The sequence below is a fragment of the Lutzomyia longipalpis genome, chromosome 1, assembly GCF_024334085.1.
Source record: "Lutzomyia longipalpis isolate SR_M1_2022 chromosome 1, ASM2433408v1".
In the NCBI taxonomy this organism is placed as follows: domain Eukaryota; kingdom Metazoa; phylum Arthropoda; class Insecta; order Diptera; family Psychodidae; genus Lutzomyia; species Lutzomyia longipalpis.
Window position 1 is genome coordinate 1,714,094 of NC_074707.1, and position 15,447 is coordinate 1,729,540.

At 34.1% G+C, this 15,447-nt stretch overlaps 1 protein-coding gene across 5 annotated transcripts in view; it reads left to right on the top strand.

The window, feature by feature from the left end:
• LOC129786400 (1-phosphatidylinositol 4,5-bisphosphate phosphodiesterase epsilon-1-like) overlaps positions 1-15,447 on the top strand; it is a 114,249-nt gene that overhangs the window by 59,281 nt on the left and 39,521 nt on the right. For all 5 annotated transcript variants that reach the window (XM_055821386.1, XM_055821385.1, XM_055821387.1 and 2 more), the window contains exons 4-6: positions 5,147-5,295; positions 7,721-7,840; positions 12,484-12,629. In XM_055821386.1, the coding sequence (XP_055677361.1) occupies positions 5,147-5,295; positions 7,721-7,840; positions 12,484-12,629 (415 nt within the window). The remainder of the gene's footprint in view (positions 1-5,146; positions 5,296-7,720; positions 7,841-12,483; positions 12,630-15,447) is intronic.

Genomic DNA, 15,447 nt, shown 5'->3' on the forward strand with positions numbered 1-15,447 from the left:
GTGTCTACAAGGTCGGAGGTGAGACAGAATAAGTATGCGCTTCAGTAGCGAGCCTATGAATGCAGGGTGACCATGGAAGGTGTGGGAAATTTTAATTGGAAATTTAATATGTATGGAAAATTATGAGTTTTAATTTTATATACTTTTCTCTTTGCTGCCTCACACTCAAAAATTTATTATGGCGATATTTTGTTACACTCGTTCACCCGCGTCAACCCTCGGGGCAATACTTCTCTATGTAGTACATTGTAATAATATATAGGTTACATACACCAAAAACAAAATACCCCCAAAAGAGGTCAAATTTACCTATATAGGAATATACCTTCGCAACCCCCAATCATCCCGATTGATTGCGCTAAAGGGTATGGCCCAATAAAGGATAATACACAGGCGAGGAGACATTTTCCGTTTTACCAATAAATTCACCTTGTTTTTTTTTTTTTGAAGAGAAAACACCTTCTTAATTGCAAAAAGGTAGTTCTTCCGGGTGGTGGGTATATATTTGCTTTTGTGAATCATTGTCTTTCAACATATATATTTACTTCCCCTTGTTTTGCCTGTCACCTCTCTGGTGAAAAGCACGAAAATTGCCGCTTTCTCTCTTAATATTCTCCCATGTATCTTTGGTATACAATTGTTGTAACACCGTGGTGTTGACGACGAAAGTCATTATGAAGGTTGCTTTTGTCAGACAATTGCATTCGATTCTTCACACCAACCCCGCTATTCACTTTGCAACATCGCTGTACGAGAACAACACAAACTCAATTACGATAGTTAGCATTTTTTTTTGTCTTTCGTGTTTCTCACAAGATTTGTTTTATCATAAAAAAGATACTACATACATATATACACAAGGATCGTAACCTTCAAGGAGCAATGTCACTCTCAATGTAGAGCTTTTTGGGAACTTTCAGTGAGCTTTCAGCAGGATAAATACCCCGTAATTTATCATTCTTCCTGGCTCATATCTCACAATCACCTAATACTTTGAGGTATTTTTGCAAAAGAATATTACTTTCTTGTTCCCATTTTTGGTTGTGTGTGCGATGTTTATTTAACAAATTGTTTCTAATATATTTCTGGAAATATCATCAATCTTTTAAATTACATCACAAATACCTTAGAGTTTGTATATAGTTTTAGAGAAAAAAGTCAATATTTATTATTACTTTTATTCTTTGTACATAATTTATTTTCTTGGAAAGCTGTGAAACTTTAACTTTCTTACATCATCATTTTGTAGTAATAAAAAAGAAGGTAAGAAATGGTCAAAAGGTCATGTTATTTTTATAAAAGAAATGAAATAATAAAGGCGTAATAATTCCAAGTATTTTTATCTCAATTTTTTCCACCATTAAATTACGTATTAGAGCTTTCGAAAATAGATCTAAATTACATTATAAAAATTTGATTGCTTCTAAGTTTATTTTAAACTACGTAATTATAAAATGAGAGTGAATATACATAATGTTTCTTTTAGAAAGAAATTTATTTTAGAATTTTAAGTCAATTCTCTGACTAGAACTTTTATCACGTGAAAATATTAATCTTACATAAAAAAAGAATATTTGTCCAAATTTTAGTATATTGTGAAGAATTCAAGAGGTGTTTATCTGGCGAGTATTTTGTTTTATTTTTGACGAATCATCCGAATAATAAATTTTGTAATTTGTAATAAATATCCTTTCATGTAAACCATTTTTTTGTTTCAGTTTAGTACTTTCCAGACTTGAATTTAGTACTTTTCAAATTTAAAATTAGTACTTTTCAGACTTAAATTTAGTACTTTTCAGGCTTAATTGATCACTTGCTTAAGCTTTTAATGTACAATCTGTGCTCTTTTAGTACTAAAATCTGAAAATCTTTTTTCGGATTTTTAGAACCTTCTGTAGGTTCAAATTAAGCAATATTTCAGCTCAAACTAAGCCTTTTAGAGACTAAACTCTGAATAACTTTTTCTGGTTGAATTTAGTACTTTTCAAACTTAATTTAGTACTTTTCAGTCTTAAATTTATTACGTTTTTGACTAAATTGAGCATAATGCACAATCTGAGCCTTTTTAGTACTAAAATCTGAAAATCTTTTTTCGGATTTTTAGAACCTTCTGTAGGTTCAAGTTAAGCAATATTTCAGCACAATCTGAGCCTTTTAGAGACTAAACTCGGAATAACTTTTTTTTAGTTGAATTTAGTACTTTTCAAACTTATTCAAATTTATTTAGCACATTTAAGGCTTAAAATAATAACTTTTTCTGCAGAATCTGAAACTTTTTAGGTCTAAAAATTATGAATATCTACTAAATATATATTTTTTAAAGTTTGTTTTTACGAATTCATAAAAACCATAGAAGGAAAAAGCTCGTTATGTTGGGAACATCATGTATGGTGTAAAACGCAACATGTATTTGTTATGAGGACATTTTCCAGTGAAAAATATTAACAGGGGAATGCAGAGAGCATTAGCAAATTACATAGACTAAACCACTTGGGAATGTGTGGTAAAGAGTTTATTTCCACGAAACTAACAGAATTCACATTTTCCACGTCCAGTTAAACTATATATGAGAGAAGGAGTGAGCATTTTAAAGTGGTCCCCACAGTCAGGAGACAGTTTGCGTGGGTGGATAGAGATGATATTTTGCTGTTGTTTGAGAATATGGAGTCAAGTGGGTACTTCCGGGGAGTATTTCAAAAACAGAGAAAATGACATTAATGTAATTGAGTTGAGATTTTCTTTCATGATGCCCGGCTTTCATTCTTCATCCTCGAAAATGACTCAACTCAAACCCTCAAGGTGTGTGCTAGAATATCAATGCTCTTGCCAAGCTTATCACCACTTGTTTCTCCAGGTTGAACCTTTTTACGCTTGAGATCGTCGCTGGGGATATTTTTGGCGTGTACACCGTCAAGTTGAGTCTTTTATTGAATAAATGGGAAGGTACACACACTTCTCGAGATTTCATACATTTTATACATAAGCATTTTATATATGTTGGTAACCTTTCACCCCCGTGTACGTCCTTCAGCAAAGGATGTGGAGATGTATTATATCAAAATCATACGATGCCTTCGCGTTGCAGGCTGCACGTTAAAATTTTGCAGACTCAGCAGTATGATGCACCGCCGCTGTGTGGAAAAATATTAACTCTTTTCCCTCCCTCCTTGCTCTGCCATTTGTGCAAAATTAAATTTTCCGCAGGGGAAATATACAGAGAATTTTTGCATATTAGGGAAATACGACTATGCTGAGAATTTTTATTAATAAAAAATGACCATCTATGCCACCCAAAAAAAATCCCGCTCAATGGTACAGAGTAGCGTACACCGCATAATCTATTCGTGGGTGGAACTTTCATCGTCACTTTCTCTTATAAATTGTGTTTAGTGTTGATATATGGAAACCTACATAAAGTATTATGTATGTGACAAGTGGAAGACGTTCTCTGGAGGACGATGGAGGGACAAAAAGTGAAGAAAAGTTGAATTATATACGAAGGATCGAGATAGAGAAATGCCATTGAGAGAGAATATCAAATTTTTTACCGTTCACATCGTCATTTTCTCTTCTTTTTTTTTTCTCTTCTCATTCCAAAACACTCCTTATTCTATCTCTCCATGTTATTATTATTATTCCTTGGATGATGGCTGTGAAGTTATATGTCTTTTCAATGTAGAGAAGGTCGGGAATGAAATAAAACTTATATGAAAGTTTGCTAAACTTATGGTGAATGTGATTTTCATGCAATAACTACCTACAGCCAGTTGCTTTTTAGTGGTTAGCGTGTGGCGAAAACTTTGGGAAGGATTCACTTTTCCATAAAGGTGAAAGAAGGGCTTGAGTCTTGTCTTGAATTTATTTTAATTACACGAACTTTCAACGAACTTCAGATAACTTTTAATAAAAATTTTATTAAATAGAAATTACTCTATGATATTTTATTCTATTCTAGATTATCTTGAACTATTTTAGACCATCTTAGGCAATAAATAGAGATGCAAAAAAATAAATAAATAGCATCTCAAGTCGTTATGTACAATGGTGAGGGAGTTTGTGAAGTAAAAACCATTTTGCTCTCTTTACAATAGCTGTCATTTTTCCTCAATGATCCACTTGAGAAGCAAAGTTCCATAAGAAAAGCATTCTTGCTTGTCCACAGTGTCACACCCGCTGGGATTTTAATATAGAACGTGTTGTGGACATGGTGGTGAGAAAAAAAAAGACGAAGAAACTTCCTCAAGGGAAGGACGCACTAAACCGATATTGAGATTGCAGCATGGAGATGGGGTGTAGGGGGTGGGGCGTGTGGTTGAAAATGTGGTCGGAGGAAGGAAAAACCATTGAATTTCAGTCTATACCCTTTGGGAGTACCTGGAAGCAAGAAATGATCAGCAAATAAAGTGGCTCTGCAGGGAGAATTCTATTACACCATGCGATGTCATGGTCTTGTGCCCCCTACAAAAAAAACCGTATAGCCCCCACAATCAATACACACCTCGTCAATTTACCAATTTTTTCAAGGATGTGTCCTCCTCATCCCTTTCACTGTGTGTACGATAACAAAATCAACCCCAACATTGGCCTCGAGGAAGCTATAGAGAGAGAGAAGTCAGTGGGAATTGGGTGTGGGCTCTGTTGTTGATACTCCGTGGGGTACAGCCACAGCAATCTATTGGAAATTTCCCTGGGATACAATTTTAGGGGATGGGTTCTGTACATAATGTAAGTTTGACAAGTGAATTGTTGAACTTTCCCCAAAAATACTTCTCCCTTTTCCTGTATTTTCCGGTCCTGCGTTTTCACTTTCCTTGTGGGTGTGTATTTGAGAGCAAAAAAAAAAAAACACGAGAAAAGAACGTCCGCTGATAACTACCCAACATACCAAAAGCATAATCAATTTTATGAATGAATTTTCCAAGGACGAGCCGTTTTTTCTTTGCTTTAATCAAACTTTTATAAAAATTCCATGCAAAACAATTCAGTGAACGTAAAAATATTTATTCATTTTTTTCTAACTATCATGTTCAACCATTTTATGCAAATTTTCATTTCACAAAAAAAAAGAATTAAAAAAAAAAATGTTGTAGAGCTTTTCAAAGTATAGGCACTATAATTAAAATTTATTCTTCATTATCTCTTGCAGGTAATTCTAAACAAACATCTGTCGGTGCCACGGCAACTAACTATGTTCCCTCCCATCCGGGAGAACTGGAGGAACTCCAGCATGTCCTACACTTTCCAGAAGAAGTCGCACTAAGAATTACCGATGCGGAATATCAACTATTTTATCAGGTACGATTTGCACACTAATTTCACAAAATTTTTCCCCTTTTTTCCCCGTTGAAAACTTGGTCTGAATCTACAGCAGTGAGCCATTTAATTATGTACTACAAAAACGATATTATGTATGTATATAGCACAAGTTCCATGGGCATATGAAATTGGGTGAGAAAAGAAAATACACGGACACGGGTAGAGGAGAAAATTATGTTTTAGTAGCATCCAAGAAAACTCCATAAATGTGGCATTTCATGGAATGAGGACAAGGGGGGTTTATCTGGACGAAATTATTCGGATCTTTGGAAACATTCGAATGATTTCTCAAAGAATTGGTTTTTAGCCTCTAAATGGCTCCTCAGATTGAGAATCAGGAGCTTAAAAAATATCAATTCAAATCTCAGAAGGACTAAATTCAAACTAAATAATAATTTCACCCCTAATCATGCTAAATTCTAGCCTAAAATGGATTAAATTCAAGCATAAAAATATTTTTTAAACCTAAAAAGGCTGAGATTGAGGAACAAAATCTTTAAAAAGTATTTAATTTAGGCATATAAAAAACAAAAAGTTGTAAATTCAACCCTAAACCTGCTTAATTCAAGTCTAAAAGTATTTGATTTTAAACCCTAAAAAAGGCAGTTCTCAAACTCCTAAAGCTTTAAAAAAATCGAGGGCTACATTGTAGAAAACGGCTAAATCGGTTCGGAGCCCAGACAAAGTTAACCGGTTTTACAATGTAGCCCTCGAAATATTAATTATAGTCTAAAAAAGACTAAAATTTAAGTCTAAAAAGTAGTTAATTCAAACCGAAAAGTTCTAAATTCAAGCCAAAAAGTAGTAAATTCAACCCAAAAAAAATGAATAAATTCAAGCCGATAGGTATTTGGTTTTCAGTCCCAAAACAGCACAGATTAAGAAACAAAACTTTAAAAAAAAATTAAAAACCTATAAAAGGACTAAATTCAAACCGAACAGTAGTAAACTCAATCCAAAAAAAAACTAAATTCAATTCAAAAATTCCTAAATACTTTTTCTTTTGTTTTTTTTTTCGGCTTTGAGTTCTCTGATTTTTAGTAAGAGATGTTCATGTGAAGACATATTCGGATGATTCGCTTAAAACACATATTCGCCAGATAAACACCCCTTGAATGAGGATGTTGGAAAATTTTCCTTTAACACCTACTCAAATTTCTATGTACATTTTAATTCTTCAGAGCATAATCTCTTTTCACGCGAATGAGAAAATTTTAATATATATAGAAAAGATAGGTATAGCATTTCAGGCGAAAATGCTTTTCGGAGGATTGAAGGTATTTGCCCAGCGAAGTGTGTGGATTATCGTAAAAAGTTCGTCATATTCTCAAAAGGTAACGATAAGGATTTTCCATTCATATAGCTTCTCTTTTCTGACAGAATTAAAATTTACCAATCCGCTTAGAGGGATAACAAAAAAATTATTATAGAGAACAATTGTTTCAAAAGCATAAAGTTAAATCAATGAATTTTCCAAAGTTTTTTTTTTACTCATTAGACTGGATTTTTCAATTTAATTTCTTTCACAAACCACGACTTTTCAAAACACATGTCCAGAAAGTTCTTGAGGAGTACAAGAAAAATACTCTTTTTTCTTGTTTTTTTTTTTAAAGGAAAACTTTATCTAAAGACTCTCATCCGTGTTTGCTGTTAATTTCAAACTTTTTGGATGCTTTATGACGACGACGATGAAACCTCGTGGGAAAAACTTCCCCGCACACATAAAATTGAATTACATCTTCAAATATTTTTCTCGCACCATAAGTCAAATATTTGTCCGTTCATTTTGGGGGTGGAAATTGAAAGTCCTTAAAAGACTTTCATAGAATAGAATGGAGCGTAAGTAATTAAAAGGACAGAAAGCTGACCTTTCAAGTGGGACTTGAACATTTATGTGGTTATATTGGACCGTTAAAGCTCAAAGCTTTTGACTTTTGGTACAATTACAAAGTGAATGTGTAGAATGGAGAAAAAATAAAAATTAACTGACTTATACACTTTGGTAAATTTTATATAATAAATAGATATATATTTTCAAGTGTGAAGCGTATTAAGGGGCGTTTAATAATGAGTGTTCGTGTCCTACGTTTTGCAGGGGAAAAGCTACCAAAACGTCTCTAATTTATCATTTTCTGAAGAGACTTCTTCCCTCCTTGACATGCTATACAAATTCCTTAGTGCGGAAAACACCATCTCCCGCACCATTTCCCACCCTTAGTATTTTTCCCCAATGTTATATAGAGAGAGAGACTTTTCCTCAAGCTCATGATCATCAACCCACGTAAAATATAGCATTACAGCAATTTTCGGTTGAACGTGAAATTAATACATTCTTAACTGCGTGACTTATTATGGGGATGACATTGGCACTTTTACTGAATTTTCCTGACAATTTTTCTTCCAGGTGCCTCCCGTAGAATACTTCAAACATGTGATATTAGAATTGCAAGGCGAAACTGCTGCGGTTCCACCAACTCCTCCACCACGATCGTCAATACGAGGCCTCCAAAAGCGATTCGATGAGGTGAGTTGGAAAAGACATTTTCAAATTTATCTACAACAAAATTCCAGTAGAAAAATAAAGCTTAAAGCTTGTCAAGTATATGGGTAATCAATAGAAAGCCACATTGAGAGAGTTTTTCTGAAAAACAAGTTAATTGTAACCTTTGTCCACCACTTTATTGGCAATTTTCTTATTCTCACTGCGCAATTAAAAGTTTCAGGGGAATTTTTAATAATGCTTTCATGATGAAAAAAAAAAGTGAATGATTTCGTCATAAATAGCTAGCTAGTATACAACTTGATATTTCAAATAGAAATAGAACAATATTCTGCAATTTATAGAATCCTTCTTTTGCTCAAGTGAATTCAAATAATTTCTCATTCAACCTTTGTAATTGCAAAAATTCAATTTCTCTTTAAAATAGCCATCATAATTTCACCATCATTAACCTTTTCGTCTTAATTTAATATTGTGCAACCCCTCACTCAAAAAATAAGGACAGCTTTGTTTCAATGCTCCTTTGTGGGCGTAACTTCAATATTAGAGAACTCACCGTCTGGTAAAGTTATAAGGAAAGCTGAGAAAAAATCCATAAGAATGTTTTCACTCACAAAAAAAAACTTTCTGCATTTTACGATTCCTTTCTAACAATAAGAAAACGAAGAAGAAATAAAAATGTGGTGCTTTATATACGTGGGTGGAAATATATGTGTGCAATATATTATTGAGAATATATAGGAATCTCAACGTGAATACCCAGGCAAAACTTTCACCAAAGTCAAACAATTTTGGTATTGTGCGAAGTAACTTGGAACATATGTCGCCAGTTAAACGATACCAAAGCATCGATATTTTTTCTCGCTTTTCTTTATTTATACATATGTATGTAATATACTCAGGAGAATTTAGTAGAAGAGCCCTATTTACAACATTGAATTAATCATTTTAACCAAAATTGTATAGAAATGGTTGGAAAACTCATTAAAGTTATCATAAAGAAATGGAAGATTTTCTTCTTTCCCACAAAAAAAAATACCAAAACGTCGCTGGACATTTAAATCTTTTTGTTTATGTATTTTCTTTGAGTCAAGGGGTGTTTATCTGTCGAGTATTTTGATTTTTTGGCGAATTATTCGAATATTGGCAAATTAATCTGAATATTCCTTTAGATAGAGTTCTTTGTTAAAAACCGAATAACTTTTTTCAGCTTGAAGTTAGTATTTCTTAGGTGTAACTTTAGAACTTTTTGACTTTAATTTTAAAGTTTTTTTCTTCTCAAACTAAGCCATCTTAGGACTAAAAACTAAATAACTGTGTAGTTTAAATTTAATACTTTTTAGACTTAAATTTAGTACTTTTTTTTTAAACTTGAATTTATGTATTATTTTTTAGACTTCAATTTAGAACTTTAGAGGCCTGAATTTAGTACTTTTTTATCTTGATTTTATTATTTTTGGGCTTAATTTTAGTAATTTTTAAGCATGAATTTAGTATTTTTTTCAATTTGATTTAAGGCTTCAATTTAGTACTTTTTAGGCTAGAATTAAGTAGGTACTTTTATAAGTTGTCTTTTTTTTTACTCGATCTAACCATTTTAGGATTTAGAAGTAAATAACTTCTTTAGCTTTTAATTTAGTGCTTTTGAAGCTTTAAATTATTAAGATTACAGTAAGACTTTTGAATTTAAATTTAGTACTTTAGGGCTTGAATTTAAAACCTTTTGATCTTGAATTTAGTACTTTTAAGATCGTTTTAGTACTAAAAAATGAAAAGGTTTTTTTTTTAGATAATCCTTTAGGTAACAACTCTTAGTTTTATTTATATTTTAATTTCTTTTTGCGAATATTTCCGAAGAATCCAAAGATTTTCATTCAGATGAACGCCCCTTACTTGGAGTACATTTCTGTTTTATTTCTTATCAAATTTTCCAAAGTACACAGAAAATATGACTTTTGCAACCACACCAGCCATACACACAGGGTTGTGTTCCTGTGGCTGGAAATGTTTTGCGAAGTGCGTAAATAATGCCTTCATCCATTCACGTGTTACTCCATGCAGACACGCAATATTTGCTGTCACGATCTATTAGAAAATTTTGGCTTCTGTTTTCTTTCGCATGAAGAAAAGAAACGAAAATGTTTCTTTCACGACACCCAAAATTAGCATATTTAGTCGGTGGGATTTTTTTTGGCTGCCACAGTGACCCCTTAGATTTCTTCTTTCTACGTATCACCCTTTCGCATTTTGTTCGCGTTTAGCCACGTGTGGGGTTAAGAGTTCATGGTAGTCAAAAAGAGAGAGAAAGAAAGATTTTAGTCGTTGGAAAAAAAACTTCAAGAGAGCCCAAGAAGAGGTGTTGTATTTATTTTTAGTCGTCTCTTTTGTCCAATTCTCACCTCATCATCGTCCATCCGGTGTGTGGCGTTGTTGAGAAATCCACCCAAAATTGCTGTGTCGAAAGTGAGTGATGAAGAAATTCCTCAACTTACTCTATCGGATCATCTCATCCTGCGCGCGCGGGGGGTGAATTTTTCTTCTCGTCATGCTCTTATCGTAGTCGTGACGGAAAATAATTCAACATATAAATATACATATGACTGGTGGGCTTTTTGTTTGTACATTGAGCTGCTTTTTTCTCCCTCTCTCTCTCCGTTCCAACTCTTGAAACTTGAGCTCCATGTTTATTAATTTTCTTCCCGCCGGATCAATACAATGGTGTGGTGTTTGTGCGATATGAAAACCATATAGCGTTGTGAATTTCAATAGGACACCCACTTCCATTTGTGTCCTCAAACTCATCCCACCCACACCCCTATTTTTGCACGATATATGTATATAAAACAAACGCAACAAGAGGAGAGAGTTTCTCTCTTATATGTATGCCAATGTGGATAACACGGGGTGTTTTGGAGACTGACTATTTTCGTATTACACTGTGGCTGGGGACGCATAAATATATCCAGTGTGAATTGTGTGCCTTTCATACGCAATACAATCTCATACAATCTTGGTGAAGATCGAAAAAAATCGACAACTGCTTTAACGAAATATATACAGGAAGAAATGATTTTCTGTTTAGGAAGCTCTCGCTTCAAGCTTTCCATTGATTTTTTGAGAACTTTTCTTTTAATATATAACAGGTGAAATGGAATAATTTATTAACCCTAATTATTATTAGGGGTGTTTATCTGAATGAAATTATTCGGATTATTTGCCAAAGAAATCAAAATATTGGTTTTTAGTCTCAAAATGGTTCAGATTGAGGAGCAGAAGCCTGAAAAATTTTTAATTCAAGCATTAAAATGACTAAATTTAAGCTGAGTAGTAAATTCAATCTGAAACGTGTTAAATTCAAGCCTAAAAAAGACTAAATTCAAGCAACATTTTTTTCATTCCTAAAAAGGCAGAGATTGAGGAACAAAACCATAAAAAAAAATTAATACGTGCCTAGAAATGACCAAGAGTTGTAAATTCAACTCGAAACATGCTAAATTCATGCCTAAAAGTATTATTTGGCTTTCAGCCCTAAAAAGGCAGAGTGTCCAATCATAAAAAGCTTAAAAAATATTAATTAAAACCTGAAAAGAACTAAAATTAAAGCCGAAAAAGTGGGAAATTCAAGCCGAAAATGGATATATCAAAAACTGTAGCAGCTAGACACAAAAACGTGAGAAGAAACCGTTTTAATTTTCACGTTTTTGGATCTAACTGCTACAGTTTTTGATAAATCGACTTCATATCTGAAGCAAATAATTTTTTTTGAATTTTTCTACATTTTTATTTTTTTCTGCTTTAAGATATCTCAGCCCAGTACATTAACTTTCGGTAGATTTTTTAGCAGTGTAAAATCTTGTGGTTGATGTCCCTTTAAATGACTATATAAAACACACCACTTAGACCATCCCATTTGATTTTCCATGCTTATTTTCCACTTTATTCTTTGTTCATCGTGATAAATGGGTGAAAAACATATTTTCAATACACTTCCCCACACCATTGTTGTTGGCAATGCGAGGGTGGAATACCAACGTGAGCGATTTCACAAAATTCAACGAGACTTTCCCTCAAGGGAGTGAGGGAGTTACCGCAGGCGGAACAAGAGTTAGGGCTTTACGGATCATTCGGTCGACACGCACCACACGGCGTTCCCAACGTCTCCTCGTACTCCACCAAACGCCCGTGTGGCGTCCTTTAACTCGCCCTCGCGCTAGCACTGGTCTGGCACTTCAAGTGGCCTATTTAGAAACACGATGTACACACAGCGTGGCATTTACATGGGAGAGATATTCTTCCTTTTTTAGCAGAGTGGTGGAACATAAGAAATATTCCGGCCATTTAGTCCACATGGTTTTTGTGCTTAAACGTGTTTTTAATTAGATCTCAAGGTGGCAACAAATTATTCTAATGGATGGGCCACAATGTCGTGGACTTAAATTACCAGATAAAATACTCTGACACAGCACCGCAGGGACTTTCACTCCTCCCTATGGGTTCCCCATAACCACCCTATAATGAGGTACTCGGGGACATGACTCAATGGATGAGTATCATCCGCATTGTTTTGGGGGCGGCGGAATGTATTCCTTTAATGTGTGCCTTTAACATTAATGCTCGCAAGACCATGGCGAAATGAACTAATGAGCATTATTGCATATTCGACACAGGTCTGCTCATGGGTGGCACACTTCATTGTGTCCCAAAGCTCGCAGGATGAACGCAAAGCGGCTTTCGCGTGCTTGCTGCGTGCGGCCCTCACATGCTGGAACATTGGCAACTTCAATGGTGCTCTGGAAATTACAACAGGACTACGGTGAGTACCGCCCTCGCAACATTTATTCCTTTATTTTCCATCCATGTAGTATACCTACACTGCCTCCGCCCGAAATTTGTCAATGCTGCAGAAACTCATTCTATATGTACTTGCAGTATAGCATAAAGTACTTTTTGCTGGAACAAGTACAGAGGTAAATTGTACGTGAATTGAAAATCCTGAAGAGTCTTCCCACATTCGGGGAACATGTTTGAGGGGTTTTATTTTTTTTTCACTGACTAGGTGTGAAATTGTGTATGCGATGATTAAAAAACGCCAATTGCATCGTGCCGAAATTGCGAAAATGTACAAAATGCTGACAATAGCAGAATTCATGGATCACGTAGGACCCGTAGAATTTGATGGTGGGGGTGTTATTATACAGTATGGTGAGGGGTGATAAATGGGGCAGTAGTTCAGGGGATTGTGTTTACCAAAAACACAACTTTGAGTTGATCTTTCTGGATGAATTTACAATTTATTTACCCAACTTGCTAGCTGTATTGAATTTGAAAATATTGTCTATCAACTGAAACAATACATGAATATCATGGCGTTGATTAAAATAACAATGCAATTTGAATTCAACATAGAATGCAATGTTTCTCAAATATATTTTGGCATAGAACCCATAGAACTATGTACAATACACCTATTCTCTCTTCGATCAGATATTGTTCTAAAGATTCATTCGGAATTATGTTAGAATGTCATATGAAAATCATTTTATACTCTTAATGATATTCTTGACTAATTTAATTTGTTTGTTAATCAGGGAAAATAAAATATATTCAAACTCAATGTCTAACGAAGAATAGGGGGACATGGGGCAAAATGTTAGAAAGTTTAGACAACACATCTCCAATATCTCAGTAAATATTATTTCGTAATTGTTCTAATTTAGTCAAAAGGTACCTTTTATAACTCTAGCTAAGCCTATAATGTTTTATAATAATATTGGGCCTTATTCAGCGACCAATAAACCCTTGAAATTCGCTAAAGCGGTACCCATAGAACAGCGTCAAAAGACGCTGTTCGTTGTTTTTTCTCACTTGCTCTTTGTCAAAATGTATCGCGCTGTCACTGTCAAACAAGAAACGCGGTTTCTATGTTATATAATCGCCTTTCTTGTTTGACAGTGACAGCGCGATACATTTTGACAAGGCGCAAGTGAGAAAAAACAACGAACAGCGTCTTTTGACGCTGTCGTATGGGTGCAGCTTAAAAATCTTGAAATTTCAGTTCAAAATTTAAAGATTTCAAGGGTTTCTTGGTCGCTGAATTAGGCCCATTGATCTAACATTTTGGGATTTATTTAAAAACAAATTTTTCGAATTTCAAAGTTACTTTAACCTTTCATTTCAATGTATTTGGCGTATTTCTTTGTATTTTTTTTTATCCAAATGCATTTTTTGATAGAGTAACTATTGCTGAACACGAGCTTAGTCTAAATTTTCCGGGTTTCCCCGTAGAACACTGACACTAAAAACTACCTCTTGGGGCAAAAAGTTAGAAACCGTTTTTAAGACAGTTAACTTTTTTAAATATATTTATTTAGCACACTTATTACTTATAATTTAGCTTGTTATATAACTCGCTATTACTAATATTTAATCTCTTAAAAAATAAAAAGTGCAATTTCGTAAATTTTTCATTTTTTTTATTTTTTGTGTTTTTTTTATTAAAAAAAATTTCTAATTGTTACACAAATATCTTATTATCAATTGCTTTTATAGTGTCTTGATGAAAAAAATTCATAAAATTGAAATTTAAGGACAAAAAACGCAAATTAACATTTTGCCCCATAGTTGGGGCAAAAAGTTACAAGTGCAAGGTTTCGGAAAATGGACTGAAAATGTATTTTCTTGTTGAGTTAGAAAATAATCGTCTGAGATAAAATTGTAGCCCGGAAAATTTCCTATAAGATAGTCGTCATGCTAAAACTCAAATATTTTCAGGCAAATGTTTCTCCCAAAAAACTATCTTCTTGCCCCATGTCCCCCTACTGATGAAATATAAATACATTATCATTCCTGTGGCATATTGAACATGAATAAACTATATGCTTTTCATGTATAACTTTCAAACTATAACACGGAAGACTCAGTACGAATAATAAATAATGCGAGAAATACGTTGGAAAACGACACGTTTTGTAGTGACACGACTTTTGCATCAATTTCCCACTTTGCTTCCGATTGGAAAAGTAGGGATGTGTGTTCTTTTGGAAAGTGCAACCTTAACACCCGAGTCCTCTTCACTTTTACCACCGCACTACTGTACAACCCTCTTGTATTGTACCAGGGTGAAAATACAATGTTGTATATTTGAATATTTAATAACCTTTATATGGATGAATACAGAATTAGTATAGAGTTTTCAAAGGGATTTATTATGTGGTTTTAGCATACAAAGAAAAGGGGGTGGAAAATCATTTGTATATGGTTTGGAATTGTAATTTGGTGTGACCTTCCCTTTTTAGCTTATTATGACAAATCCTTTTATAATAAACGAGATAAATTGCAAAGAAGCTAATCTACTTATAATCGAAATGCACGAAAATGGCCCCAAGGGTGATTCTCAGAGCTGTGTGGAATCTTCAATTTCTACACATTTCTCATTCAAAGGCCCAACTTCCTTATTTCCATCACCCGCATACTTCCGGGATTTTCCTTCGAGGTCTTTCTCTGATACCACCTAAGCCCACCCCGTCTACCCATTGCCCCAACTCTCAAAACTACGCCAAAGATGAGCGTGCCAATTTTGGGGATGTGGATCAACCAGATGCTTTACTCAGTTGTACTCAAGCTAGTCTCTG